General features: G+C 48.8%; 8 protein-coding genes across 14 annotated transcripts; 3 read left to right on the plus strand and 5 right to left on the minus strand.

Annotated features, from left to right (window-relative positions):
* Positions 1-184: 184 nt before the first annotated feature.
* LOC117903457 (L-xylulose reductase) lies at positions 185-1321 on the plus strand. Its single transcript, XM_034815494.1, has 2 exons — positions 185-733; positions 792-1321. Exons 1-2 carry the CDS (start codon positions 426-428, stop codon positions 1210-1212), a joined length of 729 nt encoding a protein of 242 aa, XP_034671385.1. The 5' UTR covers positions 185-425; the 3' UTR covers positions 1213-1321.
* Positions 1322-2527: 1206 nt separating this feature from the next.
* LOC117903452 (serine-rich adhesin for platelets) lies at positions 2528-13710 on the minus strand. Of its 4 annotated transcripts, none has more exons than XM_034815487.1 (6): positions 12642-13709; positions 11186-12572; positions 6035-8487; positions 3238-5617; positions 2894-3172; positions 2528-2824 (listed from the first exon to the last, which is right to left on the minus strand). In XM_034815487.1, exons 1-6 carry the CDS (start codon positions 13251-13253, stop codon positions 2634-2636), a joined length of 7302 nt encoding a protein of 2433 aa, XP_034671378.1. In that variant the 5' UTR covers positions 13254-13709; the 3' UTR covers positions 2528-2633. The 4 variants fall into 4 exon arrangements, with proteins under 4 accessions (XP_034671378.1, XP_034671377.1, XP_034671376.1 ...); XM_034815486.1 differs by having other exon boundaries at positions 3238-3904; positions 3935-8487; XM_034815485.1 differs by having other exon boundaries at positions 3238-8487.
* On the plus strand, positions 9016-11152 carry LOC117903454 (probable sulfite oxidase, mitochondrial). The gene is made up of 2 exons (XM_034815489.1): positions 9016-10210; positions 10278-11152. Exons 1-2 carry the CDS (start codon positions 9313-9315, stop codon positions 11090-11092), a joined length of 1713 nt encoding a protein of 570 aa, XP_034671380.1. The 5' UTR covers positions 9016-9312; the 3' UTR covers positions 11093-11152.
* An 835-nt stretch (positions 13711-14545) lies between the features above and the next one.
* Positions 14546-15907, minus strand: LOC117900549 (proteasome subunit alpha type-7-1). The gene is made up of 3 exons (XM_034810956.1): positions 15714-15907; positions 15420-15649; positions 14546-15346 (listed from the first exon to the last, which is right to left on the minus strand). Exons 1-3 carry the CDS (start codon positions 15813-15815, stop codon positions 14929-14931), a joined length of 750 nt encoding a protein of 249 aa, XP_034666847.1. The 5' UTR covers positions 15816-15907; the 3' UTR covers positions 14546-14928.
* Positions 15908-16653: 746 nt separating this feature from the next.
* Positions 16654-18168, minus strand: LOC117895828 (XK-related protein 6). Its single transcript, XM_034803769.1, has 5 exons — positions 17778-18168; positions 17582-17722; positions 17373-17503; positions 17165-17317; positions 16654-17104 (listed from the first exon to the last, which is right to left on the minus strand). Exons 1-5 carry the CDS (start codon positions 18014-18016, stop codon positions 16722-16724), a joined length of 1047 nt encoding a protein of 348 aa, XP_034659660.1. The 5' UTR covers positions 18017-18168; the 3' UTR covers positions 16654-16721.
* Positions 18169-18823: 655 nt separating this feature from the next.
* Positions 18824-20436, minus strand: LOC117895837 (27 kDa hemolymph protein). The gene has a single exon (XM_034803784.1). It carries the CDS (start codon positions 20196-20198, stop codon positions 19287-19289), a length of 912 nt encoding a protein of 303 aa, XP_034659675.1. The 5' UTR covers positions 20199-20436; the 3' UTR covers positions 18824-19286.
* Positions 20437-20867: 431 nt separating this feature from the next.
* Positions 20868-23621, plus strand: LOC117896905. Of its 4 annotated transcripts, XM_034805729.1 has the most exons (4): positions 20869-20951; positions 21066-21297; positions 21410-22147; positions 22208-23621. In XM_034805729.1, the coding sequence occupies exons 2-4, from the start codon at positions 21136-21138 to the stop codon at positions 23207-23209; spliced, it is 1902 nt and encodes a 633-aa protein (XP_034661620.1). In that variant the 5' UTR covers positions 20869-20951; positions 21066-21135; the 3' UTR covers positions 23210-23621. The 4 variants fall into 4 exon arrangements, with proteins under 4 accessions (XP_034661368.1, XP_034661620.1, XP_034661530.1 ...); XM_034805477.1 differs by having other exon boundaries at positions 20868-20951; positions 21410-23621; XM_034805639.1 differs by having other exon boundaries at positions 20873-20929; positions 21098-21297; positions 21410-23621.
* LOC117897141 (lambda-crystallin homolog) lies at positions 23609-25021 on the minus strand. The gene is made up of 3 exons (XM_034805850.1): positions 24854-25021; positions 24414-24792; positions 23609-24218 (listed from the first exon to the last, which is right to left on the minus strand). The coding sequence occupies exons 1-3, from the start codon at positions 24895-24897 to the stop codon at positions 23685-23687; spliced, it is 957 nt and encodes a 318-aa protein (XP_034661741.1). The 5' UTR covers positions 24898-25021; the 3' UTR covers positions 23609-23684.
* Between the last annotated feature and the right edge of the window lie 886 nt (positions 25022-25907).

Consider the following 25907-nt stretch of genomic DNA (forward strand, 5'->3'; position numbering starts at 1 on the left):
GTCACTCGGAAGCTTTTAAGCCATGCCCCCAATTCAAAATAGAGATCAATGGATTATCGGATAACTGCTGCCCCCCGGCTCCAGTAAAGAAATTCAAATTAATTCTTTGAAGAAATCGGTGTGGAGGAGACCATAAAGGCCATTTCTCCGCCTTTTTTTTATAACTGGACTGTCTGCTTGATTTGATTAAAGCTGCTGAGAGTGAATCTCTGAATTCTTTGAAACGACCTTAAACGCCCTAGCTACGGCAATTCAAAGCTCTCATCTTGGCAAAGAAAGCTTTCGCCTTGCCCGACCGCCAGCAGATTAGAACGATAAGGTGTAAACATAAATTCCAGTTCTTAATACGAAATACGATCGCACATTAGCACAGAGCGGAACTTTCCACAGTAACGCAACTGGAAGCTAGAGATCAACATCGCACAATGTGGGACGATCTCAAGAACAAGGTGATCTTGGTGACGGGCGCTGGTGCGGGCATTGGCCAAGCGCTGGTCAAACAGTTGGCCACCGCGGGAGCCACCGTCATAGCAGTGGCACGCAGCGACGTCCAGCTCAAGGAGCTAACCGCCTTTGACCCCAAGCACATTCAACCGCTGCAGCTGGACCTCGCCGAGTGGCAGCCAGTGCGAGAGGCCCTGGCCAAGGTGCCGCTCTTGGATGGACTGGTGAACAATGCCGGAGTGGCCATCATCAAGCCATTCGAGGAGCTCACGGAACAGGACTTTGATACGTAGGCGTAAAATTATCTCCATAAAAATGGAAACATTTCATAAATCTTGGTCTTGCAGCCACATCAATGTGAATATCAAAGCTGTGTTCAATGTGACACAGGCCCTGCTGCCCAGGCTTCGTGATGGCGCGTCGATTGTGAATGTCTCCTCGATAGCTGCATCGCGCTCCTTTGCTGGCCATACGGCGTACAGTGCCACCAAGGCGGCGCTTGACTCTCTGACCAAATCATTGGCCCTAGAGCTGGGTCCACGCCGCATACGCGTCAATTCGGTCAATCCCACAGTGGTGCTGACCAAAATGGGTCGCGACAATTGGTCGGATCCCGCCAAGAGTGGACCACTGCTGGCCCACATTCCGCTCAATCGTTTCTGCGAGGTGCAGGAGGTTGTCGATGCCACTGGCTATCTGCTGAGCAGCAAGTCCAGCTTTGTGAACGGCCATCATATTCTGCTGGAAGGCGGCTATGCTGTGTCCTAAATAATACTCCACAAAAAATATCCGAATTTCACTAACGTTTAAATGGAATGAAATGTATCTTTGCATGCGGCTAAATATTAAATGCAAATAAATATGCTTCGCACATTAATTTAGATAATTGCAGCAACTAAATTGGAATGGCAAGCTGTGGCACACGCATCAATAGTCCAATGAAAGCTCAGACAATTATCTTTTAAATCTACACAAAGTCAATTCCAAAGGTTGTCATATGGATGTATGTACATGGGTAGATGGATCGCATACCCTTGACAAATATTCAAAGCATCTTCCGAACTCATTAAAGGTTGCAGTTGGACAACTCTGCCACTGGTTCTTAAAACAAAAGGACCTTTCGTTTGACATTTTTCATGGTATATTTGTGAGTAATTCAAATTCAAGGACTTAAGAACTTATTTTCTTAGATTCTATTAAAAAAACATTTTCGATCACTTATAATTTAGCATCAAAGCTTGATTGAATTCTTAGATATACATACGTTTGTGTGTGTGTGTACTAATATCTGAATTTGTATCATTTTTGTTGCCATTTTCTTCGCAAATAAAACCAAATGTCAATTTACAATTTTGGCCTTACCTATGTATGTATGTACAATATATATACGTACATATATGTACATATATAGCATGCATAGTAGAATTCATTTTGCATTAATTAAAATACATTTTTGTTTCCCTATAATTACAATTTATTCCAAGCTTATTTATGCACAATTTCTAGAGGTTTCTCAAGCAAATGTTTTGCCATCAAATATAACCAAGTGCATGTATGTACAATTGTTTTTTTAAATGTATTTTTAAATATCCATCTACATATTTGACATCTAAATAAATATCCAAGCAGAAATACATCTATTTTTACGTATTTTGCTAAGAACATTTGTTTCAAGCAATTGTTTAAAAGAAGACTTGGCTTAGACTAAAAGTTCTTTTTTTAAACCATTTTTACCCCAGATTCCGGCATTGCAATGGGCATTTTATTCCATTATTGTAAATACGAAATTTGTCTCTTGTAAATCAGCCATTAAATATGACCCCGAGTGTATAATCATTTTGTAGATAAATATTCTAAGTTTGAAGCTGTATAAACAACGCCTAAGACATTTACATATACCTATATTTATATGTATATTTCGTTTAAATGTATTTTTTAGAATTATTTTGTATGCTAATAATGACGGTAATTCATTTTGTCTTCTATCTTCGTATCATTCAGCTGTTCTGGTTGCAGTTTCCTAGCTCCTACTGCTAGGGGTCTTCGCCCTCGTCCTCGTCCACGTCCAGGCCCTCCTCTAGCTCCTACTGCTAGGGGTCTTCGCCCTCGTCCTCGTCCACGTCCAGGCCCTCCTCTCGCTCACGATCTCGTTCACGTTCTCGCTCTCGCTCGCGCTCCCTCTCCGACCATCAGGTGCAGACTTTGCCCTGCGTCTGGCCCTGCTGCTGCTGTTGCTTCTTCTCGCGCTCACGTCGGCGCATCTTCTTGCGCCTGCGATCAATGGCAGCCAGCTCCCCCTTGATGGTGTTGTAGGCCTTGCGCAGATCCTGTATTTGCTTGCGCAAAATGGTGATGCACTGATCCGAGCTCAAAGAGCGATCTGTGGCGGGAATATATTCAATGAGAAGCTGCACACATTTCGTTGGGGCTGCGGCTGCTGTGGACTTACCCAATTCAACCAGAAAGTTATATGGACAGGGTCGTACGCCCAATTGGGTGCTCGAAGACGATTGCTGTGTCTGTTGCTGCATTGGCTGCTGCAGCTGCTGTGACAGCTGTGGCTGCTGCTGCTGCTGTTGTGGCTGTTGTTGCTGCTGCTGCTGTTGGGTATTGCTCAGCGGCAACAATTGCTGCCGTCCACTATGACGTAGCTGCTGCTGCTGCTGCGCCGGCTGCTGCCCCAAATTGGACACCAAATGGTCTGAATTCTCATCTGTATCCGAGCCAGCTGTGAAATGGTAAAGATATTTAAGTTTGAATCCAAGTCAAAGCAGTTGATTCTTCAACTCTCACCTGTTACTGTTGCTGTCGTCTTGCTGCTTCTCATGCCCGACACCTGACGCCTGCGCTTGCTCAACGATTGCAGCTGTGCCGCAACGGCACTGATCTGCGCCTGGGTCTGCTTGCTGGTGCGCTTCCTCTTGCGTAGGGTACCACCCAAGCCCAGGCCCTCCAGCTCGTTCTCGAGATGCTTGGTCTTGGTCTCCTCGCTGCTCTCATCCTCCTGGCTGGCCGAGTCCGGCGAACTGTTTGCCGGCGATGCGCCCATGGCTGACTCCCCGACATTCTGCTGAGCCCCTGTGGTGCCCTGCAGTAGGCCAATGGCGCCCGGTGGTGGCGTGTCCGGCGACAGTGGCGTGATGCCAGCAATGACCAAGGCAGAGCTCCCTGTGGCGGGCATTTGTTCATCCTTGCCGCCATATGTGGGTGCCGGACTGCCCGGTATTGTCTCCTCGCACAGCAGATTGATGGACTCATTGTGTGGGTCATTGATCAGCGGCGAGCTGGCCGCTGGTGCCGCAGTATTGGCCACCACATTGTACATCTCCTTGTTGACGGCATGCATCACAAATGGTCGTGCCACCACGGGCGCCGTGTCGCCCGCAATCTCCGCCCCTCTGCCCATCCAGCCACTGCTGCTCGATACGTTCACATTGGACTGGAGAACAATCTCCGTTTGAGCTGCCGTCGATAGCTGCTGCTGCTGCTGCTGCTGTTGCTGATGATAGCTGGAACGTGTTTCAGCCTCTGGCTCTATGTAGGTCTTCAGCAGCAATCCGCTGCCCAGCCTGTCGCCCAGTTCGGGCGAAACAGTTGGCGGCGAGGGTGAGGCCGGACTGGAGGTGCATGCCATTATGGGCGGACTGTCCTGATCTTGTTCCATGGGAATCGTGAATGCTGGTATCATAATGGAGGGTGTGGCCATCACCACAGTGGCGGGTATCTCGGGCAGCACAATGGGTATGCCAAAGCTGCTACCCATTTTACTCTCTTCTGGCGGTTGATGCTGCTGCTGCTGCTGCTGTTGGAGTTTCGCCAGCGGCGGTGGCTGTGTGACTGCAGCCAACTTGCCAGCAAACGAGCTGCAACCGGGACCGGTGCTGGTCTCTGCCTGAGCCTGTGCCAGCTTGAGGGCAATTGGTGCCTGAATGCCGCTGCTGGACAGCTGCTTGCTGCCCATCAATTCCAGTTTGACGGGCGGCGTGGGCGTGCTGATTGTCCTGTCCATTGTCTCGGCCAATTCCTCCTGCGAGCCAGGACTCTTCTGCTCGGCCGTTGTGGTCGTTGTGTGATCCTCTACAATCACATCCTCGATTACCAGCCGCTGCTCCGAGTCGGTGCTGTCCATCGACTCGTCGGAGAAGCCACCGCCCACACCCACAGTGACCGTCGAGTTGGGTGTGTGTGCCGTTGGTGGTGTGCCAGCCGTCGAGCTGGCCAGCGAGAGTCCACCCACCGGCGTCTTGCGCTGCTGTATGGCACACTCTAGCTTCTGGATCGTTTCGCTTAGCTCGTTGTTCTTCGCCGGCATCGAGTCGAGTATGGACTTGGTCTCCGGACTATTTGTGGCTGGTCCCGGCCTGTACAGCTCCCCCAGCAGCGATCCTGTTTGTATCTTCAGCGGTTCACTCAGCATCTTGAGTGCCTCCAGCTTGGAGCTGGTGCATGGCTCTGGTTTGGCCAAAAGCAAAGGCGTGCTGCCATCCATATCGCTCAGCTGCAGCTTGGGCATTATGGCAGCGCCTGTGGTTGTGCCGGCGCCTGTGCCTGTGGCCTCTGTGTGTGGCTGTGGCAGTGGCAGTGGCTGTGGCTTACTCTTGTTGTTCTCCACCTCCTCCTTCTTCTGGCTTATGGCTTTGAGCACCTTGTCCGCTATGGAGCTGGTCTTCTGCTCGTACTTGACTGCATCCAGATCAAAGGGCAAACCCGCTGCTCCAGCCAGCAGAATCTTCACATTCTCCAGCTTCTCCAGCTTGTTGTCCTTGGACTCGCCGGAGCTGTAGCCGCTGCCCTCATTCGAGGTGCTCAACTCGAACACATTCCGCGTCTCGATGAACGGGCTGCCCACAACATTGGCTGGCGGCGGGGGCTTTGTCTGTGGCTGCGGCGGTGTGCTCAGCTTGGGCGAGGCCGCCGCTTGACTGCCTGCACCCGTGGGCGGCGTGACTGGACATATGAGCAGCGGTCCGGCTGCTGGCACGCTAGCCGAAATGGGCGTTGTGGGTGGCTGCAGGGCATCGGTCAGGGCGCGCGTTGTCTCCTGCACGGTCTGGGCCAGCTCCTCGTTCAGTGCCATAATATTCAGGTTAAAGCTCGGGGATTTGCGCAGCGCGTCAAAGGGCGTGGCATGGTGCCCGGGTGTCAGTTGGCCAACGTTGGCGGACGAGCCTGCCCCTGCTGCGCCTACTCCTGGTGGAGTGTTCAACTTTTGCGCGAGGTTTGGTGTGGCTGCAACCACCTTGACAGTGGGTGGCGTCTGCTGCTGCTGCTGGTGCTGCTGTGGCATGCTTGGCTTTTGTTCCGTCTGTTCCTTTTCCAGCTTTATCAGCTTGGGCTTCTCCAGCACCAGACTGGCCTCCTTTAAGGGTGAGCCACGCTTTTTGGCTTTGCCTGCGGCGAGTGCGACAGTTGGAGGAGCTGCCCCAGCTCCAGCACCAGCTCCCGCTGCTGCTGCTCCTGCTGCTGCTCCATGGACAGTGGACGGCAGCTGATGCTGCTCCAAGCTGTGCTGCATGGCTGTAGCCTTGAGGGCCTGCTTTCGGGCTGCAGAGCTAACCAACACCAAAGGAGTGCCAGCAGTAGGAGATGTTCCTCCTCCTCCAGCTGCTGCTGCGCCAGCTCCCCCTGCGGCTGCTGCTGCTGCTCCTGCTGCTGGCACTGGCTGCGACGGCACCGCAGTAATCACAGTAGAAGCGGCGGCGGGTAGGCCAGCAACTCCAGCCACCCCAGTCGCTGTCGTCGAACAAGTTGCGGCCATGGGCGAAATGCGCTTCTCGAATTCAAAGGGTTCCGTGTCCTTAAACTCGTACACATCCGAGGCCAAGAGATCGCCAAGCGTGAGTGGGCCACCGGTGGCTGCCGCGAGGCAGCTGCTGCTGTACTTTGACTCTTTGCTGGCTGTGCTGGCGGCTGTCGGCGGTGTCGAGGGCTGCGTACCAGATGGACCAGCTGCTGCTGCTGCTGTTGCTCCTGTTCCTGCACCTCCGCTGATCGCCAGCTTGCTCATATCCGGCAGAGATCGTGTGGCGGAGCTGGAGCTGCCGCCCGAGGCACTCGAGCAGAAGGAACTGGACGAAGAGGAGGACGAGGAGGGTGAACAGGCGGCCGGCAGCTCCACCTTTAAGGTGGAAACAGGTTCAGCGAATTTCTTTGCCTCCTGTCCCGACGTGGCTGTGGCTGTGGCTCCTCCTCCTGCCGTGTTCGACTGCTTCTTGAGGCTGTCCACCTTCTTGCTGGCATGTGGCGGATCCTTCTTGCTGCTTGCACCAGCAGCTGTTGTCATGGTCAGTGGCTTCTCCACAATCACCGACGTGTACTTAGCCACGGCCACGGCCGACAGGCAGGGCCCTTGAGTGGATGTCGAAGAGGAGGAAGAGGCTGCGGCTGATTGCGAGGAGGAACTGCTCAGGCCGAAGCGTGCCGGAGCTATCAGTGTGGTTGTCGGTTTGATGTCTGCCCCCGTGTGGAAGGGCTTCGCCTTGATCATATCCTTGGCCTCCGTCTTGATGGACTCCAGCAGCTGCATGGAATCTCCGCTGCCCGTTGGCTCGTTTCCTGCCTTGCCTGCCGTTTGTCCTGCAGCTCCTGCCTTTGTGCGCTTCTCGCTGGCCTGCTTGCGGTAGTCCGAGGACTGCGAGTCCTCGTCCACATACGAGTCCGTCTCGGAGGAGAGCTCCGTGGAGCTGCTCTTGGCCGAGGACTCCATCTTGGGCTCTTTCTTGATGTCTCCCACGGGAGCATGGCCCTCGCCCTTGCTGTGATTCTTGCGCTCAGCGCTGGGCAACGCCGAGGAGGAGGCTGCTGAGGAGGAGAGCAGCTGCGGCTGGAAACCCTTCAGCTCGGAGCGTATTTCGCTGAGATCGTAGTCACGTCCCTTGGATGTGGCGGCTCCACTGCTCATTGCCCGATTGCCAGCGGCGCGCGAACGTTGCAGCGAGGGTGGCGCCTGCTGCTGCTGTTGTTGTTGCTGTTTGCTTGGGGTGTGGCCGGGCCCCTCTTCCTCCTCCTCCTCCTCATCCTCGTCGGAATCATCGGTGGGACTTTGCTGGGCGGCTGCGGCCGTGGGCCCAGAGGATGGGGCACGGGACAAGCGTCCCTTGGCTGTGGCCTGCGGCTTACCAGCCGCCTTTTCCTTGGCACTCTGCCGCTTGGGCCGGCGCACGGGCTCATCCGAGTCCGAGTCCGATTCGGAGGCCAAGGAGGCGTCTGAGATGCGATGGATATTGGCGCTGTTGGTCGGTCCTCGAGTGGGACGCTTCTTCATCGGCTGCTGCTGCTGCAGTTGCTGCTGGGAGCTGGCCGGTGACTTGGTCCTGCTCGAGTTGGAGGCCACCGACGATGGGGTGGTCGATCGCGGCGGCATCGAATCGCTGCGTCCACGGCCGCGCTTCGCTCCTGTCGTTGTGGGCGTCTTCACCATGCCCTGAATCAGCGAACTGGCCATACTGAAGCCACTGGGATTTCCCGATTGTCCGATCTGCTGGCCACCCGGCGCTCCCGATGGCGGAACTGTCTTTGAGGGTCCATCCTTGCCAGGCTGCGGCTGCTTATCCCCGCCGCCGCCGCCGCCTCCCGGACCTGGGGGCAGTGTGCCAGATCCAGCACCGCCCCCTCCTCCTCCGCCGCCGCCGCCACCGCTGCCACTGTTCGCACTGCTGGTGCTGATCGTGCGCGTCTTTTGCTTGGATCCCTTGGTCAGGTTCTCGGCAATCCGCTCGCGGGGCACCCACTCGTCGTAGCGATTATTCCAGCCGGTGTAGTGGACCAGGTACATGGGCACACCGCGCTGTACGCTAATCTCGATGACCTTTGCCTCGTAGGTGCTGCCATGGGAGCTGGGGGATTTCTTTTCGTGGTAGTTGACTTTCAGCTTATCGCCGATGCCCACCACAAAGTCCCCAGTGTCGATTTTCTCAACGCTGATGTCCTTATCCTCCTTCTTTCGCTTGCCGCGCTGCTTCTCGTCCGTCTTCTCCACCTGCTTTCGTTGATGCTTCTCTTTCTTAACGGTGGTCGGTGGGGCAGCAGACGGGCCAGCGGCAGCTATAGACATGAGATAGAGAGAGAGAACAAATTGGTCAATACAGTCTGGTCACATTTTATACGTTTATTTGTATTTGATATATACTTATTAGTATCTTATCTATGCACATATCTATAATACCTCTGAATACTGCATATTAACTAGCCTTTTCCTCCTAATTATATTCATTTTGGTTCATTCCTCTTGGGTGTGTTTTTCTTAAGTACCGGCTAAACGAGACTGCACCTGCTTTGTAATGCTGAAACAACTTGTCAAACGGTATTCTCCCTTACAGCCACATCAGATATTCCAGCAGTTTCTAGCTTTGAATTTGTTGTGTTCGATGGGAACTCGACTGTGCTTGAGCCCAATCAGATATATTTACATTCGACCAACAAATTCGCATGGGGATACATATTAGGGGATCAGGAACCTGCAGGCCCCGTTTTGACAGTAATTAAGACATATCGATAGAACTGCCCCGCCGATACTGTGTATCGATACTCGAAAGCTGGTGAGTGTGTGTGTGTGTGCGTGCACCGCAAACAAAACGAAAAACGGGGCGACAAAAACAGCAGAAATTAGCGCTTATGCTGTCTAAGAGCTCGCTTATCAATAAAACCAACTCGCCCAAGGGGGCCACCGAGTGCTAAGGCCAAGGCCGAAAAATAGAACAGAAGAGAAAGACAGCCAGTCAGGCACAGGCACAAGCACCGGCAGCAACAGGCGACGTTCAAGAAGCAGCAGCATTAGCGGCATCGCGGGACAACTCGGAGGAATCCATCGATTCAAATTAATTTGATGAAATCTTTTTCTGGAGGAGAAGTTCTTTCTGTTATATAATCATGCGCTTGCTGTGGCAACGGGCGGGCATGCTGCAGAAGCTGCTGCCACAGACAAAGCATTACCGCCGCTGGCTGGCCACCACAACAGCTTCAGCACGAGGCAACGGACAAGAAGAAAAGGACAATGCACGCTACAAATGGAGTACGCCTGAGAGCAAAGCAGAGATGCTCCTGTACGGAGTCTGCTGGACCGGTGGCCTGGGACTGGCCTACTTCTTGCTGACTCAGCGAGGCGAACCAGAGGCTAAGCTCGATGATGAGACATTGGCCCGACTGTGGCATATCACGGCCAGAAAGGATCTGCCCACCTACAAAGCGGAGCAGGTTGAACAGCACAATGCGCCCGATAAACGCATTTGGGTCACCTATGGCCTGGGCGTCTACGATGTGACTGAATTCGCCGAGAACCATCCCGGAGGGGACAAGATAATGATGGCCGCAGGCAGTGCCATCGATCCCTTCTGGGCAATCTACCAGCAGCACAACACCCTGGAGGTACTGGAGCTACTCGAATCGTTCCGCATCGGGAATCTTGAAGGTGTCACTGTGGCCAGTACGGACGAGGAGCTGGGCTCGCCCTGGGCCCAAGAGCCCAAACGTCATGCCCTGCTGAAGCCCGCTTCCAAGCGTCCGTTCAATGCTGAGCCGCCTATTGGGATGTTAGCCGAGAAGTTCTACACACCCAACGAGCTGTTTTACGTGAGGAATCATCTGCCTGTGCCCGTCCTGGCGCCCGAAGAGTACGAACTGGAGATCGATGCTAGTGGGGGAGAGCAGAAGGAGCCGCTTACCCTGACGCTGGCCCAGATCAAGGCCCTGCCCAAGCACACAGTGACGGCGGCCATCATGTGCGGGGGCAATCGACGCTCCGAGATGACCAGCATCAAGGCTGTCAAGGGTGAGTTCTAGTACTTTTTACCCCCCAAACTAATCCCACTAAATGATTCTCTCTCTCTCTGTGGCAGGTCTTTCGTGGGGTGCTGGAGCTGTGGGCAATGCCAAGTGGTCGGGAGCGCGTCTCTGCGATCTTTTGCGGGAGCAGGGAGTGCAGCCCAACGAGTCCATGCACGTGATATTCGAGGGTGCCGATCTGGATCCCACTTCCCATCCCTATGGCGCCTCCATACCACTCTCAAAGGCCCTGGATCCACGCGGCGATGTCATCTTGGCCTACGAGATGAACGATAATCCGCTGACACGTGATCATGGCTATCCCATACGCGTCATTGTGCCCGGCACTGTGGGTGCCCGCAATGTCAAATGGCTGACGAGAATCGTGGTGGCGGACCACGAGTCGGACTCCCACTGGCAGCAGAACGACTACAAGGGCTTCAGTCCCAGCACGGACTGGGACACGGTTGATTTTGGCAAGGCCGAGGCCATTCAGGCCATGCCGGTTACCTCGGCCATTTGCACACCGCTGCCGGGGGAGCGAGTCAAAGTGAATCCGGAGGACGGATATATTACCGTGCGTGGCTATGCCTGGAGCGGTGGTGGGCGCAAAATTCTGCGCGTGGATTTGACCGGCGACGCGGGTAAGACATGGCATGTGGCCGAACTGGAGCAAGAGGATGCACCCGATGGCCGGCACTATGGCTGGTCCCTGTGGACCGCCCGTCTGCCCATAACGAAGGACCAACAGGAGCAGCAGCAAGTGGAGATCTGGGCCAAGGCCGTAGACTCTGCCTACAATGTGCAGCCGGAAAAGTTCGAGCATATCTGGAATCTGCGCGGCGTCCTGGCCAATGCCTATCATAAGGTGAAAGTGAAGCTCGCATAGCAGCAGTCAAAGTACGCGTCTGCTCACAATAAATAAACGACGTCATATCTAGAGAATAAATAATATCCAGAGAATTGTGTGCCCTGAACTTACCCGAGGCTGGAGAGGCATCGCGGCTCCTTTGATTGTCCGCAGAATTGGCCTTGCTGGATGTGGCGCTGCCCGGACTGATATTGGTCTGCTGCTGGTCCTTTTCCATGCTATTCCTGGTCACGGCTGCTGCCGCAGCGGCGGCCGCTTGCAGCTTGATCTTGGCCAAAGGCATATCCGACTCGGTATCTTTTCCAACAGCTGCCGAAGGAGTGGCTGTAGCTGTTGCTGCTGCTGATGTGGTTGCAGCTAATGCTGGAGTGGCCGTGGATGGAGTGTGACTGGCAGCAGATGTTGCTGCCGCAGTTATTGTTGACTGCATGGTTTCTATGGTAGCTCCAGGAGTTGCAGCAGTAGCTGCAGTAGGCGCAGCGGATGCAGTCGCTTGGGGAGTCGCTGGCGAGGACTTCTCCTCGTACTTCTCCACCAGGCTCTTGACCTTGCCCTGCTGTTGAGTGCTAGCTGCCGCCGAGGCTTTGCGTTGCTTCTTGATGGGCTCCACCACCACACTGGACTCGCTGGTGTTCTCCGACTCCTCTGCTGTCGATATGGAGGCTGTCGAGGCGGCCCTGGCAGCGCTCGCTGCAGCGCTTAAAGTCGGTCCAATCGATGAGGATGAGGTGGCAGCGGATGAGGCAGCTGCAGCTGCTGCTGCTGAAGCATTGGCGGAGCTAGTCGAGCTCGTACTGTGAGCCGTCTGATTCGGCTGGGCCAACTTGCTGATTGTCTCTGTTTTTGTGGTTTCCATGGGCTTGGGCGAGGCCACTGAATTGGCCCTGACCAGACTGCGTCCCTTGCTGCGGTTCGTGTTTCGCGATGTCATTAGCATGGAGCAGCCGAGCTTGCGATGGAAATCCCCGTAGGGCTGAAGGAACTTCTTGTACGCCTGCTTGACGAGATTCATAACGCTGACCGTGCAGGGAGCAAAGCCCAGACGAACGGCAATCATCTTCCATTGGTTCTGGGTCGTAACGCGATTGTAGCCACCGCGCTTCTGGACAGCGCGAAAGAGTCGGTAGAGGTCCACGTCGCGGCTCTGAATGGAGGGCACTTTGTTCAGCGGTGTGCCACGATCGTCCATGTACTTGTAGAGCTGGGCCACAAAGCGATCCTTCTCCTCGTGCGGCTCGTCGTCCGACGAGTCCGAATCGATCTCGCCATCATCGTCGCTGGTTAGATTGGACAGGCCGAAGAGGGAGTCGCGGTCCCAGTGTGGCGGCAGGATGCTGCTGTCGAGGAACTCGAGGGCAGCCTGCACGGCAGGCACATCCTGTTTGCTTGCCACCTCCCTGGTAAACTCCGTGGCCTCCTTCTTGGGCACCGTGTAGTAGCGTCCGTCCTTGAACGATCTCACCAGATACTCATCCTTCACGCGGATTCGGACCGTGGCCTACAAAGTGAAGTGAAAAGTTAGGGGGAAGCTCTATTCTTCGACGGAAGGGGCTGGACGAGGACTCACCTGAGCTGTGGGTGCCACCACCAAGGCGGGGAACCATTTCTCCTTGTCCTTCTTCTTTGACTCTGTCTCCACGCAGACAACCTGGCCAATGTTCTCCTCCTTCTCGTTGACCACCTCCTTGGCATCGCTCTCGTCATCATCATCGGAGCTGTCCTCATTCAGTTGTCCCCTACGACGACCCCGTCTACCGCCAACCACGGGATTGCCAAAGTGCTCCGGATGGGTCAGCGGCAGTTGATCGAGGGTCTCGCTCTCATTAAAATGCCTGCCACTCTTCAGGCAGAGGGCTGTCCGCCTCAGGGTGGTGATGTCTCCATCGTCAAAGACGACCGTGTACTGCGATCCATCCTGGATCTTGGCAATGGTCGCCTCGACGATCTCCTTTCTGTCTGGGTGCCGCACCTCGACGACGGCACCCACGCGCATCTGGCCAGGCGGCGCCTTGATGGCATCGTCGGGCACTATGCCCGTGCCAAGGCCCTGCTTGTAGACCACCTTCACCTTGATGTTGCGCACAACTTTGCTGACTTTTGCCTCACAAAAGGCGCCCTTGTACTTGGCACTCACCTCCGTGCCCACGGGCAGTGACGGAGGATCATCCTGTTGCTGCATAACGACAAAGGCGTTTTTTTTTCACTCTGTAACGAATCTTTTACTGAACACTGACACCAATGCCTTGAAGCAAATATGTGTCTATTTTGAGTAGCGAAGAAAAGCTATTCTGATTATTGGATTGTGCTCCAACTTTACTGTTTGTAACTGTGCATTTTGATGGAAAATGAAAAGGTGTTTGACGATGGCAGCGACAGAGCACCACTGACTGTTGGCCTCACTCGTTCACTCACGGCCCACCCCAACCCCGCAAAACAGCCATTTTCACAACGCAATTTTCAATCGCACTATAGGGTTGCTACCTTAATGTGGGGCACTTAACTACACTCTTTGAAAACTTGTTTAGTTTTTTAGTTTGCTGTTACAATCTATATTGCACTTAATTCTTCTTAATTCTAATTATTTCACTCTAGTTTATGTTTTTGGCGCACGAAATTTTCGCTGGAGATGACAATTATGGTTGCTAGGCCATCGATAGTATCTTTACGTGCGATTCATCGAAGCGCGGATGTAAACTATGAGATACATTGACATCGTATATTATTTCGACACGATAAGTCGAAAAGTAAAAGTAAATATAATGAAATTAACTAAATATTTCAATTTAACACGACGGTTTTTGATATCGACTCTCGAAGCGTCGAGGCATTACCCATATTGTATGTTAGGCATTCAATCCACCTTGTATGGCTCTTAAGGTTCACTGTATTTGTACATATGTAGATGTGTCCGTTCATACAAAGGAAACGTCACAGTTGACTCTGCTGTAAGAGTACCCCAGGCAGCTGGTGAAAATGCATGTGAGCATGTAAGACGAATATATGACACTGTTCACTTTGTGTTTCTTTTAAGCTTGAAACGCTTGACACCCACGCCGATACGTGCGCATGTGTTCGTTGGTTGCTTCGCTCAACTGCGATAGAACGAATATTCATTTCTTTGCTTTTGATCTTTGAACCTGACCTGCCGCAACATCTGAAGGATGGTCAGAGTGGGTGGGGTTGGGTTGGATACTTCTTACAGCCGATATTTGTTTCAATAGTTTTCGAATGGCCACGACAATTGTATAAGGGATCAGTGATCAAAATATTTGTTTAGATCGGTTCTCACGCATTTTAGCTATGCTTGTATGAGTTTTCCTATTCTAGGCATAAGAATTCTTATTTTTTTCATACATTTGCATCTCACTTATCTTCGTTATCCAGTTACACCCATATTCATTAAATAAAAAGGTTATAATCAAAGTAAGAACCATACCGATGTCAAATGTTTAAAATGAAAAGCATATTGGATCTCTGTCCTCGTGTATGGTAGACCATGTATTTTATACAACTCAAATATGTAGCTTTGAACCACTTTACCACATTTCAAAATGTAGAAAAGTATTTAATTTATAAAAAAAGTGCGCTCGGGCCACCCGATGCGATGTGTTGCAGAACATTCTCCAAGTCAATGAAAACTGCAAAAGCTCCCAACGATTTCTTATATGAAATTTACATATTTTATATGCTAATGAATATTGTGTAAAGTGATTCTGTGTGGTGGTGCCAACACTTTTTGTCGGATAAAGAGACTGAATGTGAGTGAGAGATAACCTTAAGGGGAATTTTTGCAGTGATCTTGAACTTGGAAAATGTTCGAATTGTAGGCATTCTGTTGAAGAGTGCCGGGTGTGTTACTTCTTCTGCTTTTTCTTTTCCAACTCCTCTTCCTTCTCCTTCTCGATGATGTTCACATATTCCTGGATGACTTCACGGTCCAGCATCTTCAGTGGCTTGTTGTTCTCCATGATGGCCACCTCCAGGTTGTTCTGGCCCGACTGTGCCACCTCGAGCAGGGCGCGAACGGCCAGCTTGACGGCACCCTTCTCGGTGGCCACATCTTCCTCGCGATAATTCTTCTCGAAGAATTCGCGCACAGTCTTGGCCGAGCGACCCGTAGCGTTTGCCTTATATTCATAGAAAATACCAGAAGGCTCGGTTTGGAATAAATGCGCCGAGCCATCGCCATCAAAGCCGCCAATCAGGCAGGAAATACCAAAGGGACGGCGACCATTGCTCTGAGTGTACTTCTGTTTCAGCTGTGCAATGTAGCTGAAAATGTACAAAAGAAATGTTAAATCATTGAACAGCAAAAGGCAACGAAAGACATGAGCGCTATGCATACCGAGTGATGTACTCCAAAGTAACTTGGTCCTCAACATTAAGGCGATGGCTCTGGCACTCAACTTGAGCACGGTTAATCAAAATGCGCGCATCAGCAGTGAGGCCGGCAAAGGCCATTGTAATGTGGTGGTCGAGCATGCAAATTTTGCGAACTGTGCGGTCCTCCTGCAGCTTGGCGACAGACTTCTTCTCCACGCCCAGCACAACGCAGCTACCGCCGCGAACACCAACCTAAGCAATATAATTGTTTTTTTTGTAATTGCATGACAAACATTGCAAAAAGCGCGAGGCTTACCGCTGTCGAGCCCTTGCGGACGGCTTCCTGGGCATATTCCACCTGAAGCAAATGCCCGTCAGGGGAGAAAATGGTAACGGCGCGATCGTAACGTGAAGACATATTTAGGAATTAGCCAACAAACAGATGATGCACTAAAGGATTATTCAAAGTTCTTTGAAAGTTTTTTTGTCCGGCAATGATGATGCTTTTTTGAGCAGTGCGACCGGAGCTATCGAAAAATAATACCAGCCCTCAAAAATATACCAAAAATACATCCTAATTTGTAAAATATACCAAAAATACATCCTAATTTGTAAAATATACCGTAAATACTGTACTCTTAAATCATATTCCTCGACTTTGATGTTTTATTTGATATTGCTAGCTTGCAAAGACTTTTAACATTGAAACAATATAATCCGTTTGAAGAATTTCCTAAATACTTATTTTTATTGGATGGTATACCTTATGACCTTATGACATTACTACTACACATTTTCTACATACCAATAATATACTTTTTGAGGCAATGTGACCAGTTTGACTGCGGACTTATCGATAGAATATACCGTCAGACCCTCAAATATATATCAAAATATACCTGTTTATTTCCAAAATGTACCACAAGTATACCGGAAAAAACCACGAACTAGCTCACTTTAATGTGTCCGAAATGTTCCGTCTTGCTTTGAAACCTTATTATTAATGATCTCAGCATGCTATGTATTTTTTAATTGCTCTATAATCAAATCCATATGACTCAGCATAATCACTGTAAATAGATTCTGGAAAGCGGCTCGACACCGAGAGGGCTAAACACCTTTTAGAGCAAGCGATTTTTTCTAAAAATGCAATTCCATATTTTGAATATAAATAAATATAATGCTTTTATTGCTGTAATCAGTCTATAATCTAAATAATTTCCCCCTAAAATAAATAAATCCCCAGCTCACCATTAAACAGAATTGAGCTGTATGGAGACACGTTTATTATCCCGGTCAAATTCAAAAAGAGAATTTACATAAACTATAGGCATAAAATACTTGGGTGGCAGAACAGATAGTAATATATCGTGAGCACGATTCCACAAATATACAAGGCAATAATGGCAGTTGATAAATAAATAGGGATATATAGCACACAGACGACAATGTTTTGCAAAAGACAAAACGTCAGGTACGAGGCATACTTATACTTTGTGGGCGCATCCTTAACAGGGGTAAAAATAAAAATATACACCACGCCAAAGGTCAGGCAATAGATATAGTTTAAAACTCTTGATTGGGCAATCGTTGGCGAGTCAAACACAAAGACGACAGTGCCACAAAAACATACATGCAGGATGCAAAAACACAGTGTTTCCAGGGGGAAGAGACTGGCCATATAGGCAATGCATAAAGTGCGTGAAACTATAAAAATAAAAATCTATCAATAGCATAACGGTTATTGTGACAAGTGAGTTGAATTACCCGTGAGACATAGTAGAAAAAGGAATTGCACAAATCGCCCCTTGGCCGCAATGTCATATTTGTCGAGCTGCGCCAGGCGATTGGAACGATTATAGGCCTGTATGCACCAGGCAATGCTGCCGAAGTAGATGACGAAGGCAAACAGTCGATAATCTGAAAGGGATTCATCTATAAAACTGCTCTCAAGGTGCATATATATTTATATTACATGTCAATTTCGTTGAAGATCGCATAAGTATGACAAGCTGTAGGATTTTTTGAGGAGAGGATTCCAGAAACGAATCAAAGAGACGAATAAAACCCACATCGCACTCTTCCCGCAACAGTTGTTGATAGTATCTGAAAGGCAATTCAATTATATGATTTAGTCATGGATATGGCAACCCATGGCTAGCGGGATCCAGCGCCTGTGCTTACTTTATTTCTAACTCTTTGTGGCCTTGCGTTTTTGCCTTGCTGCACTCCAGTGCATAATGCAGTGCATATCCGTCCCGAAAGAGATATGATAGCACAACAGTGGAGAGCATGCCTCTCTGAGCCGAGTTGCTGGCAGCCAATCTGAAACTGAATGCTAGAATACAACCGTTCAAGGCCTTGGCATTGGCATACTTACACATTTGTGTATATGATCGATGTGATCACCATGGGCACCAGAATCGATCCAATGGTCCAGGCGGTGTAGCTGTACAATCCACCCAGCCAATAATCATAGGCCAGACTCCAGTTGATAATGATGGAAAGGAAGCGCAATACGACGGAGACTCCAGTTAGCACTATGCTCAGCGGATTGATTGGCACCATCACGCAGGCGTCCACCACTTCCTCCATTCTGGTGTTAGCAGCGATCTTCATTGTCCTTCAGAAACCTTCAGCTTGGCCCTGACTTGCAGAGGACTTCGCATAATGGCGCAGATTCGTCCGTAGTTTCACAATTACATGAAAATTCCAAGTCAAGCCAAGATAAGAACTGTGAACTTTCAATTAGAGATGACAAACAATTGGCTCAAGCCGCTCCGAGCCTGTTCACTTGTTCAGTTTACTTTCTTTTGTTTGGTTCTTTACTTTCATGTACAGAAATATATTTTTTTACTTGAAAATTGAGATAAGGATGATCTTAAGCCAAAAGTATTCAAGTTGGAGGAGTCTTTCGGTTAAATTTAAAGGAAAATAGAGGACAAACGAATAAGATCGATTGCCACAAATGAACTAGTTCTATCCATTATCTAGTTCGAGCTATCGAACTAGCCAATTACTTGATCGCAAATATAAACAATTAATTTATTTAAATATGTGGCGCAAAGAGCTTGAAACGAAATGTATTAATAAATAAAACTACAAATTTCTTCACCTTAATCTTGATGTCTTTATTCAAAAATAACCATTACAGATTAAATGTTCTTTCAAATTTATATCACTTTATTTGCACATTTATGATACTTGTATTCTTTAAAAAAAACATACAATACATATATATATTTAAATATTATTTACTTTAACCCGAACCCTTTCGTACCCACTCCATGATGAGATGTAAGAGTTATCCCTAATCCGAATCCCACTCAGTGTTTTTCGATCACTTCAATCAGATTAATTCAAGAGATTCGTTACCGTGACAAAAAAAAACACACAATAAACAAAAGCAAAAGCAAATAAGCAATAGACTTGAAAAAGCAAAGGCCTCATTAAATGTAATACATAGTTTAGAGATGGGCGCACGACATGACCAAAAGGGTACGACAATGTCTTAACATTCATTCATTATTATTTTGTAAATTACTATTATGGAGACTTGAACGCGGCCTGAGTTGCGTGCAAAAAAGTCGTAGGTAGGTTGCCATATGGTGCGCCCATCTACATATTTGGGTTTGACCTATGGAATGGTGCTAGCACCGGTAATACAAATTAGTTTTTCAATATTTTGAGTAAACACTTATAAACGAGTACAGATATATGTTTGTATGTGAATCTGGTGCATAAATAATATCCATTAAATCCATATGCACACCGCGCGACCTTCCATCAATTATTTACTTGACTTTTGAATCTTGATGGGGGAAAAGTAAAGTAAATATATTCGAGATATTCGAGAGATTCAAGCGGCATTGGTTTTTGCAGCTTAGAACTATGCAGATTTGCGGATAGCAAACATCAAAATAAACATGGGAGACAGAGAGTACAATATTGGCTTTGCCTGAATGCCTGGACTGCTGCTGGCGGCGGCTGCGGTTAGGGGAGACTTCTGATAGTTGCGACACAGTGTTTCGTTTCTGATAAAGTTGAACATGGACTCCACAAGATTGGCTGGCGTTATGTCGGTGCACTGCTCCAGCCGGTGGACCACGCACGACTGCAGGCTCAGCATATCATCACATTGCCGCTGACCGACAGTCAGTTTGGGTATGGATTTAATCTTATTGTCATGGATATCCGCAGAATTCAGATACGTAGAAAAGGTGCTGTTCAGGCACTGTTGGATATTGTCCTTTTCGGACTCAAGGCACTCGGGCCCCTTTTCAGCAATGAACAGAGCTATTTGGTCTCCATCTTTGTGGCAAACAAAGTTCAATAAACTCTGAATGATTCGCTTGATAACATCCTTGCTCTCGTGCTCCTCCTTGTCCAGGCAAGGCGAGAGCTTGGCGGTGAACACATCGAAGCATTCAATGGCACTTGATCGCTTATTGCAATACTTATTAAAAACTACATCCAGCTCGCCCTCTGGGCTCGCCTCCTCGATTTCCTGCTGCATTGTCGTATAGTTGACAATGCCGTTCACACAATCGCTGAGAACTCCAAGTCCGGACTCGATTTCCTCGAACGCCCTGCCGCCAGCCTCCTCGCCGGCCACCTCTTGGCATTTTTTGCGAAACACATCCTTGGCATCGTTGAGGGTGAAGTTGGACTTGAGGAGCTCCTCCGGTAGCTGCTTCTGCAGCTCAATCTGGTCAAGATTCAGCTGTGCCTGGATCCCCACATTGTTGAGGAGTACGTGTAAAGCCACGCACACTGCGATTGGCAAGAATTTCCTGTTCATCTTGTCGATTCGATTGATTGATTGGCTTGTTAATTATGATCTCTTTGCTTAAAAGTCAATTGCACGATGAAAAATATTGCTTGTATTTGTAAGTATTCTGCACTATTATTGATTCTTTTTACGCCGTTTTATCCTCATCCACCATTAGTGGCCTACTGAGAATAAGCAAACTGTTTACCAGTAGCAAAAATTAATTTAATTAGGTAATTACTAGTTGCTGCTTATAAATATATATGTGTATTATAAATATCTAGTCATTGTGTTTATCATCGGTATGTGCAGAAATCGCGTATCTATCGGAACGGACGAATGGAACAGAAACATTATTACCTTGATCAAAACCCTTTGGATACATTTAATATTTATGTATTTCCGGATACAATCAGAAAGAGAGATATGAAAGTTCTAAGTTATTCATAAACAAAACAACTTGGTAATATGTAAATTAAAGATGTGTGTGGGTTAGTGTAGTGTAATTTAGTGGGAATTTTTGTTTATCCATTAGAAATATGGTAGTGTCATCAAGGTCGTTTCGTGAAATATATTGTTGATATTAATATAAAATAAATGTAAAATTAATAAAGCAACGAGCAGTCGGTTCCATCGTTTCATATCCAAAACTACTATTTAATAGATATCGATATATCTTATCATCCAGGTATCATCATTATTTACTTACCAATACAATTGTCCATCAACAGTAGCGGGAAACTCGGCATTGTTTCGAAGTTGAACGCAAGGTGACCATTTAAGATATATTATGTACTTTTCGAGGTTTTTTGACTACGAAATTGAGTTCATTGTATATATACGGTATATAATGGTATATTTAATTAATTTATCCGTCTATTAAATTCAATTTTTAAGGTATATCGATAATTCCGCGGTCCAGTGCGGTGGAACGGGTTCCGCTAGTTTTTGTTCAAATTGGTTAGAAATGTGTGATACTGGAAACCTTATTGACCTGACCGGCTGGGATGAGCCCCAAAAAGAAGAGACCATATTGGAGGAACCAGAAGCCTCAATGGTTGTTGAGTCCAACAGTTTCAAGGGACCCTACGATCCCTTCGATTCCGTGGAAAAGGAAGCTTGCATCAAGGTTAGCCGCATACACTCTCATTTGCCAAATTTCATACTGTATGCGAAAGCATATACTCTTGCACACACTCACACACATGCACACGCATCAACTCTTTTGGTTTTTTTTTTAGGGCATCAATTTGTCGACTCTACAAAAAGAGACGGAGGTAGCAAAGGCAACAGAGAATCCGTATCCTGATCTCGAAAATGAAAGTCCACCCGTTTGCATGCAATCGGATGTGGTGCTCGGCGAGGGGGTACGTCCGCCCAACCGACCCACAAACAACTCGTTTCAAAAGCAATTGCTCAAGCTGAATGCCTCGCGATCGGTAATAAATACACCTCCGCATCATGGCTCAAAATCCAGGGGAGCATCTGGAGGCGACTCTCAATTTGAGAAAACAATTCTGGCCGAAAATCTGCAAATGATTGCCGCCGAATCGCCGCTCAAGCTGATAGAAGACGAGCCGCCCGCCGACAGTAACTATCGTTCCAGTGCCAATTTCGAGGAGGATATGAAAATGCTACGCATACCCATACTGGACGCCATGACGGCTAAGGAAGAAGAGCCCAAGACACCAGAGGAGGGGCACAAGGCAGATTTCCAGACGCCCGACAATCAACCGCAGTTCGGCCATCAGTCAAACACACGAAAGAACGTAGGCCATTTGTTGCAGGAGCTGAAAACTCTAGTGCATGACAAGGTGGACATTACGAAGAGATATCACTTTGACTCAGTGATTGAGTCGCTGGATGCAGCCCTCTTTGGTAGCACCTCCATTCCAACAGGAGATGTGAACCATGCCACGCCAGTAACAACATTGCCTCACGCGTACACTCGGCAGGGAACCTTTGACCTCGAACTGAAGGTAAGTTATTGGAAGCATTTGCTTATGGCAGGGATAAATGCTGGATTATTCCCTTTGCAGGACAAGAGGACAACTTCTGTGGATGAGCAAACACCACCCGGCACCAAAATGCAGGAATTTCCCGATGCCATGGTCTGCTCTTCGGCCACATTCGATGGTGACTCGCGGCCCGAACTTTATGACAAGGATTTCCATCCAATGAGTGCGCCACCAGTACCAGCACCAGCACCAGCAGCAGCAGTAGTTCCCCTAAAGCGAGAGTCATTCATGACCGAATTGGTGGATGAATCACTAGCGCTGCAAATCAATGAGCTCCTGGAGCGCCACAATCGCAGCCACAACGAACACCATGGCGCCGATCCACGAACAGTCATTCTCTTGGTGAATCCCAGCAATGGGGGTCAGTTCCAGACCAGCTGCTTTGTACAGCCACCAGCTGCAGATCAACAGACTGCAGCTAAAGCCATTGTGGCCAACGACGACGAGGGCTCAATGCGTCGACGATCCTCGTCTCTGTCCATACACGACAAGTCCAAGCTGCTGCCGGAAAGGAAGGCCAATCAGTTGATTGAAAACATACAGAATGTGCCACCAAAAGAGCCACGAAATATGTCATCTGCAGGTGGACCGCCCCCTTTCAGACAGCGTCGCAACTCGTTTTCGATTGTCAATCCGCCAGTGAAGGGAGCCGAGGCGCACAATAGGCGCACCATTCTGGGCAGCCGCATGAAGACACCGTCCATTAATGAATCCATGACCAAATGCAATGGTACCGCGAAGGCATCTATACCCATTAAGCGTGTCATACCCATTGTAAAGCCCGTCAATATGGCTCCCAATGAGGGAACGTACCTCAATCCAGTCCATCCACCAGAGACGCCCATGCCAGTGAAGCCAAAGGCGGGCCAAAAGATATTTTGCACGAGCACACCGCTGCCACAGATGCGCTCAATGCAGCGTAGATCATTGAAGCCAGTGTCGGTGAATGCAGTGGTCAATGCATCGTATTCCACGCCAAATATCAGGCGGCCCAGCTTCTCAAAGAAGCCCGGTTCCGGGTAGGAAGACCAATGTCGTATGAAAGTGAATTATTCCAATGTGATGTTTAACCTTGAAGATAAACCTTTCCCCTCCGCCCATAAAAAAGGTCGGAATGGCCGCATCACGCAGCGTGTTCTGGCTATCTCCCATGTGAAGTATTAGTTTTGTTTTGGTTTTTTCTTTTTATGACGTCTTAAGATAAAGGGAGCTGATATGTAGAAGCCCCGCCCGTTCCTCCAGCACAGTACTTAATAAGCTTAAACAGAAATACTCGTTCTATTATTACACGAAAATACTCGATATATTCTTATCCTAAGGACACGAGAGCAATTTACTTGAAAATCTTTGCTCAGATTGCGAGAAAGAGAGAGACGAAACCTGAACCCCTTATTTTATGTTTTATCCAATAAAATCATTTAGTTATTCAAAAATAGATTTATTTATTGTAAAAAGAAGCAAGAAATAAAAAAACATAAGGGAAGGAGGGGATGGACATTTACTGATTATTCAGTTTACTCTTCAGTATGCTCAAATGTGTGAGGCAATTATCGCGATAGGTGCGTCGCTCGGGCAGCTTGTCGAGCGGCACCATGGCGTTGAGCTGCTTGGCGACCTCCTCGGCCACGGGTCCCTCCATTTTGGGGGTAGGTCCCATGGTCTCGCTGACGCTGTAAATGGTCTTTGAGTAGCGCTCGAAGTAGTTGGCCATGCCCTCGGCATTCAGATGGGCCGTCTCCAGGGGCCCCAGGAAGGCATAGCGCATGCCCAGGCCATCGCTCATCACACTGTCGATATCCTTGACATTCAGGATGCCAGCCTCCACCAGACGCCAGGTCTCATTCAAAATGGCATACTGTATACGGTTTAGGGCAAAGCCCTCAATCTCACGAGACAGCGTCACCGGCTTCTGGCCAATTTCGTCCATCAGTGCACGGGTTTTGACCACAAATTCTGGTTTGGTCCATGGCGCTGGCACAATCTCCACCAAAGGAACGTAGTAAGGTGGATTGACGGGATGTGAGACCAAAACCTGTTCCAACAAAACACAAACATTTGTTAACGTTTTCCATTAGAGATTAAGCCGAAACGGGGACAAGGACAGATGACGATGCATGCGCTGGCCTCCTGCTCAGATATTTTGGAGTGACTTTATCAGCGTTGCCGTCCCGTCTGGATAGATATATGGCAGGCTGGCTGGCTGGCTGGCAGCACTGTGTGTACTTACATTCTGTTTGTTCTTCAGATCCGCACTGAACAGAGACGGCAGAAAGGTGCTCGTTGAGCTGGAGAGTATGGTATTGGGACCCACAACAGCATCCAGCTGCTTGTAGAGCGCTTTCTTGAGATCCAGGCGCTCGGGTATGCACTCCTGGATGAATACGGCGCCCTTGACCAGCTCCTTGATGTCATTGGTGCCGGACATGCAGCTAAACTGTTGCTTGGCATCCAGTGTGCCACGCAGCAGTCCCTTGGCCTCTAGATCCAGCAGCTCCTTTTGTGTGGCCGTCAACGCTGAGGATACCTGCTCTGGCAGGATATCGTAGAGCATCACCTGATAGCCCACAGAGGCGAACAGCATCGACCAGGAGCGTCCAATGAGACCGCTGTGAAGGAGTAGACGTACATATATCCTGTTCTTTTCTGTGTCCTGTTCCTGGTTCTTACCTGCCCACAATGCCGACCTTCTCGTTCTTTTTCACCTGCGACATTTTCTTACTATGTTTTATGTGTTGTCTTGTATGATTTTTCTTTGTTTTTGTTTGGGCTGCAGAGCACTCAGTCAATCACAGACCAACCTAGACGACGGTGCTGAGACGTTTGAACAATAGTCCAACAGCGCAACCGGTTTAATATTAAGCGATAAGGCGGCGGGACAAGCAACAGAGGTGAACCCGAAACCCCCAAGTGCTCTCTGGGGTGTTGGTAGTCGTGTTTGGCGATATTTCAAAGAGATAATGAGTGCCCGGCCCCCTTCCATTCCCCTCTCCAGGTACAGTTCAACTATTATGCGATAGTATGACAGCAGCCACCCGCTAGACAATTCGTCATCCTAGACAAAGCCGCTGGCGACAGCGAGAGCATGCAGTCTCCCCAAAACCCAACATCCATCGCATTCCATATGCTCGTGCCCAGACACTCCAAAGCTTAGTCTTTTCGGTATTTTTCCACCCCACTTGTGTGTGCAGTTTATCACGGTACAGCCAGGGGGGGTAATCCCATTTCCAAATGGGGGGGTTGAATGTGTGTGCCTGTCAAAAATGCCCTTAATTTGACATCTATTATTAATTCCAACAAGACAAGCGGAGCGAATCGGTGACCGTGTGGTATCTTTGTGATTACATTCTTATGTACGTAGCTCTAAGTGGAAATATTTCAATGTTCTCTCTAAGAAATAAATAAATAAATCATATTGTAGAATACATAAAACATATGTTTTTAGTCATTGCTGCAACCACTCCACTCCACTTTGTTAATCGGCCATTAATTGGCAGTGTGTGTGTCATGTAATAATCTTTTTAAATGCACATTTTAATTGATAGATCTCTTTAGATGCAAGGTTTATCTTTTATTAAGATATCGGAGAGATATCCAATTAAGATTGCCTCCCAGCAGTTCCGTCGCAAACTCATTTGTGACTGGAAATATGTACATACATATTCGTGTACCATGTATAAGTATGTAAATGTATGTAGATATGTATTTCCATTATTTGTAATTG

This window comes from Drosophila subobscura, chromosome A (assembly GCF_008121235.1).
Source record: "Drosophila subobscura isolate 14011-0131.10 chromosome A, UCBerk_Dsub_1.0, whole genome shotgun sequence".
Lineage (NCBI taxonomy): Eukaryota > Metazoa > Arthropoda > Insecta > Diptera > Drosophilidae > Drosophila > Drosophila subobscura.

Bases quoted from the DNA above. Each gene is read 5' to 3' on its own strand.
- LOC117903457 (XM_034815494.1), top strand. From the start codon at position 426: ATGTGGGACGATCTCAAGAACAAGGTGATCTTGGTGACGGGCGCTGGT. The intron at 734-791 runs GTAGGCGTAAAA...TTGGTCTTGCAG, and splicing joins ACGGAACAGGACTTTGATAC to CCACATCAATGTGAATATCA.
- LOC117903454 (XM_034815489.1), top strand. From the start codon at position 9,313: ATGCGCTTGCTGTGGCAACGGGCGGGCATGCTGCAGAAGCTGCTGCCA. The intron at 10,211-10,277 runs GTGAGTTCTAGT...TCTCTGTGGCAG, and splicing joins CAGCATCAAGGCTGTCAAGG to GTCTTTCGTGGGGTGCTGGA.
- LOC117903452 (XM_034815485.1), bottom strand. From the start codon at position 13,253: ATGCAGCAACAGGATGATCCTCCGTCACTGCCCGTGGGCACGGAGGTG. The intron at 8,488-11,185 runs GTAAGTTCAGGG...TCATGTCTATAG, and splicing joins CGATGCCTCTCCAGCCTCGG to CTGCCGCTGGCCCGTCTGCT. The intron at 2,825-2,893 runs GTAAGTCCACAG...TTCCCGCCACAG, and splicing joins TAACTTTCTGGTTGAATTGG to ATCGCTCTTTGAGCTCGGAT.
- LOC117900549 (XM_034810956.1), bottom strand. From the start codon at position 15,815: ATGTCTTCACGTTACGATCGCGCCGTTACCATTTTCTCCCCTGACGGG. The intron at 15,650-15,713 runs GTAAGCCTCGCG...TATATTGCTTAG, and splicing joins TCCGCAAGGGCTCGACAGCG to GTTGGTGTTCGCGGCGGTAG. The intron at 15,347-15,419 runs GTATGCATAGCG...GTACATTTTCAG, and splicing joins ACTTTGGAGTACATCACTCG to CTACATTGCACAGCTGAAAC.
- LOC117895828 (XM_034803769.1), bottom strand. From the start codon at position 18,016: ATGAAGATCGCTGCTAACACCAGAATGGAGGAAGTGGTGGACGCCTGC. The intron at 17,504-17,581 runs GTAAGCACAGGC...ATTGCCTTTCAG, and splicing joins CACAAAGAGTTAGAAATAAA to ATACTATCAACAACTGTTGC. The intron at 17,105-17,164 runs GTAATTCAACTC...TTATTTTTATAG, and splicing joins TTTTCTACTATGTCTCACGG to TTTCACGCACTTTATGCATT.
- LOC117895837 (XM_034803784.1), bottom strand. From the start codon at position 20,198: ATGAACAGGAAATTCTTGCCAATCGCAGTGTGCGTGGCTTTACACGTA.
- LOC117896905 (XM_034805477.1), top strand. From the start codon at position 21,136: ATGTGTGATACTGGAAACCTTATTGACCTGACCGGCTGGGATGAGCCC. The intron at 21,298-21,409 runs GTTAGCCGCATA...TTTTTTTTTTAG, and splicing joins AAAAGGAAGCTTGCATCAAG to GGCATCAATTTGTCGACTCT.
- LOC117897141 (XM_034805850.1), bottom strand. From the start codon at position 24,897: ATGTCGCAGGTGAAAAAGAACGAGAAGGTCGGCATTGTGGGCAG. The intron at 24,793-24,853 runs GTAAGAACCAGG...ACTCCTTCACAG, and splicing joins AAGGTCGGCATTGTGGGCAG to CGGTCTCATTGGACGCTCCT. The intron at 24,219-24,413 runs GTAAGTACACAC...TTGTTGGAACAG, and splicing joins ATCTGAAGAACAAACAGAAT to GTTTTGGTCTCACATCCCGT.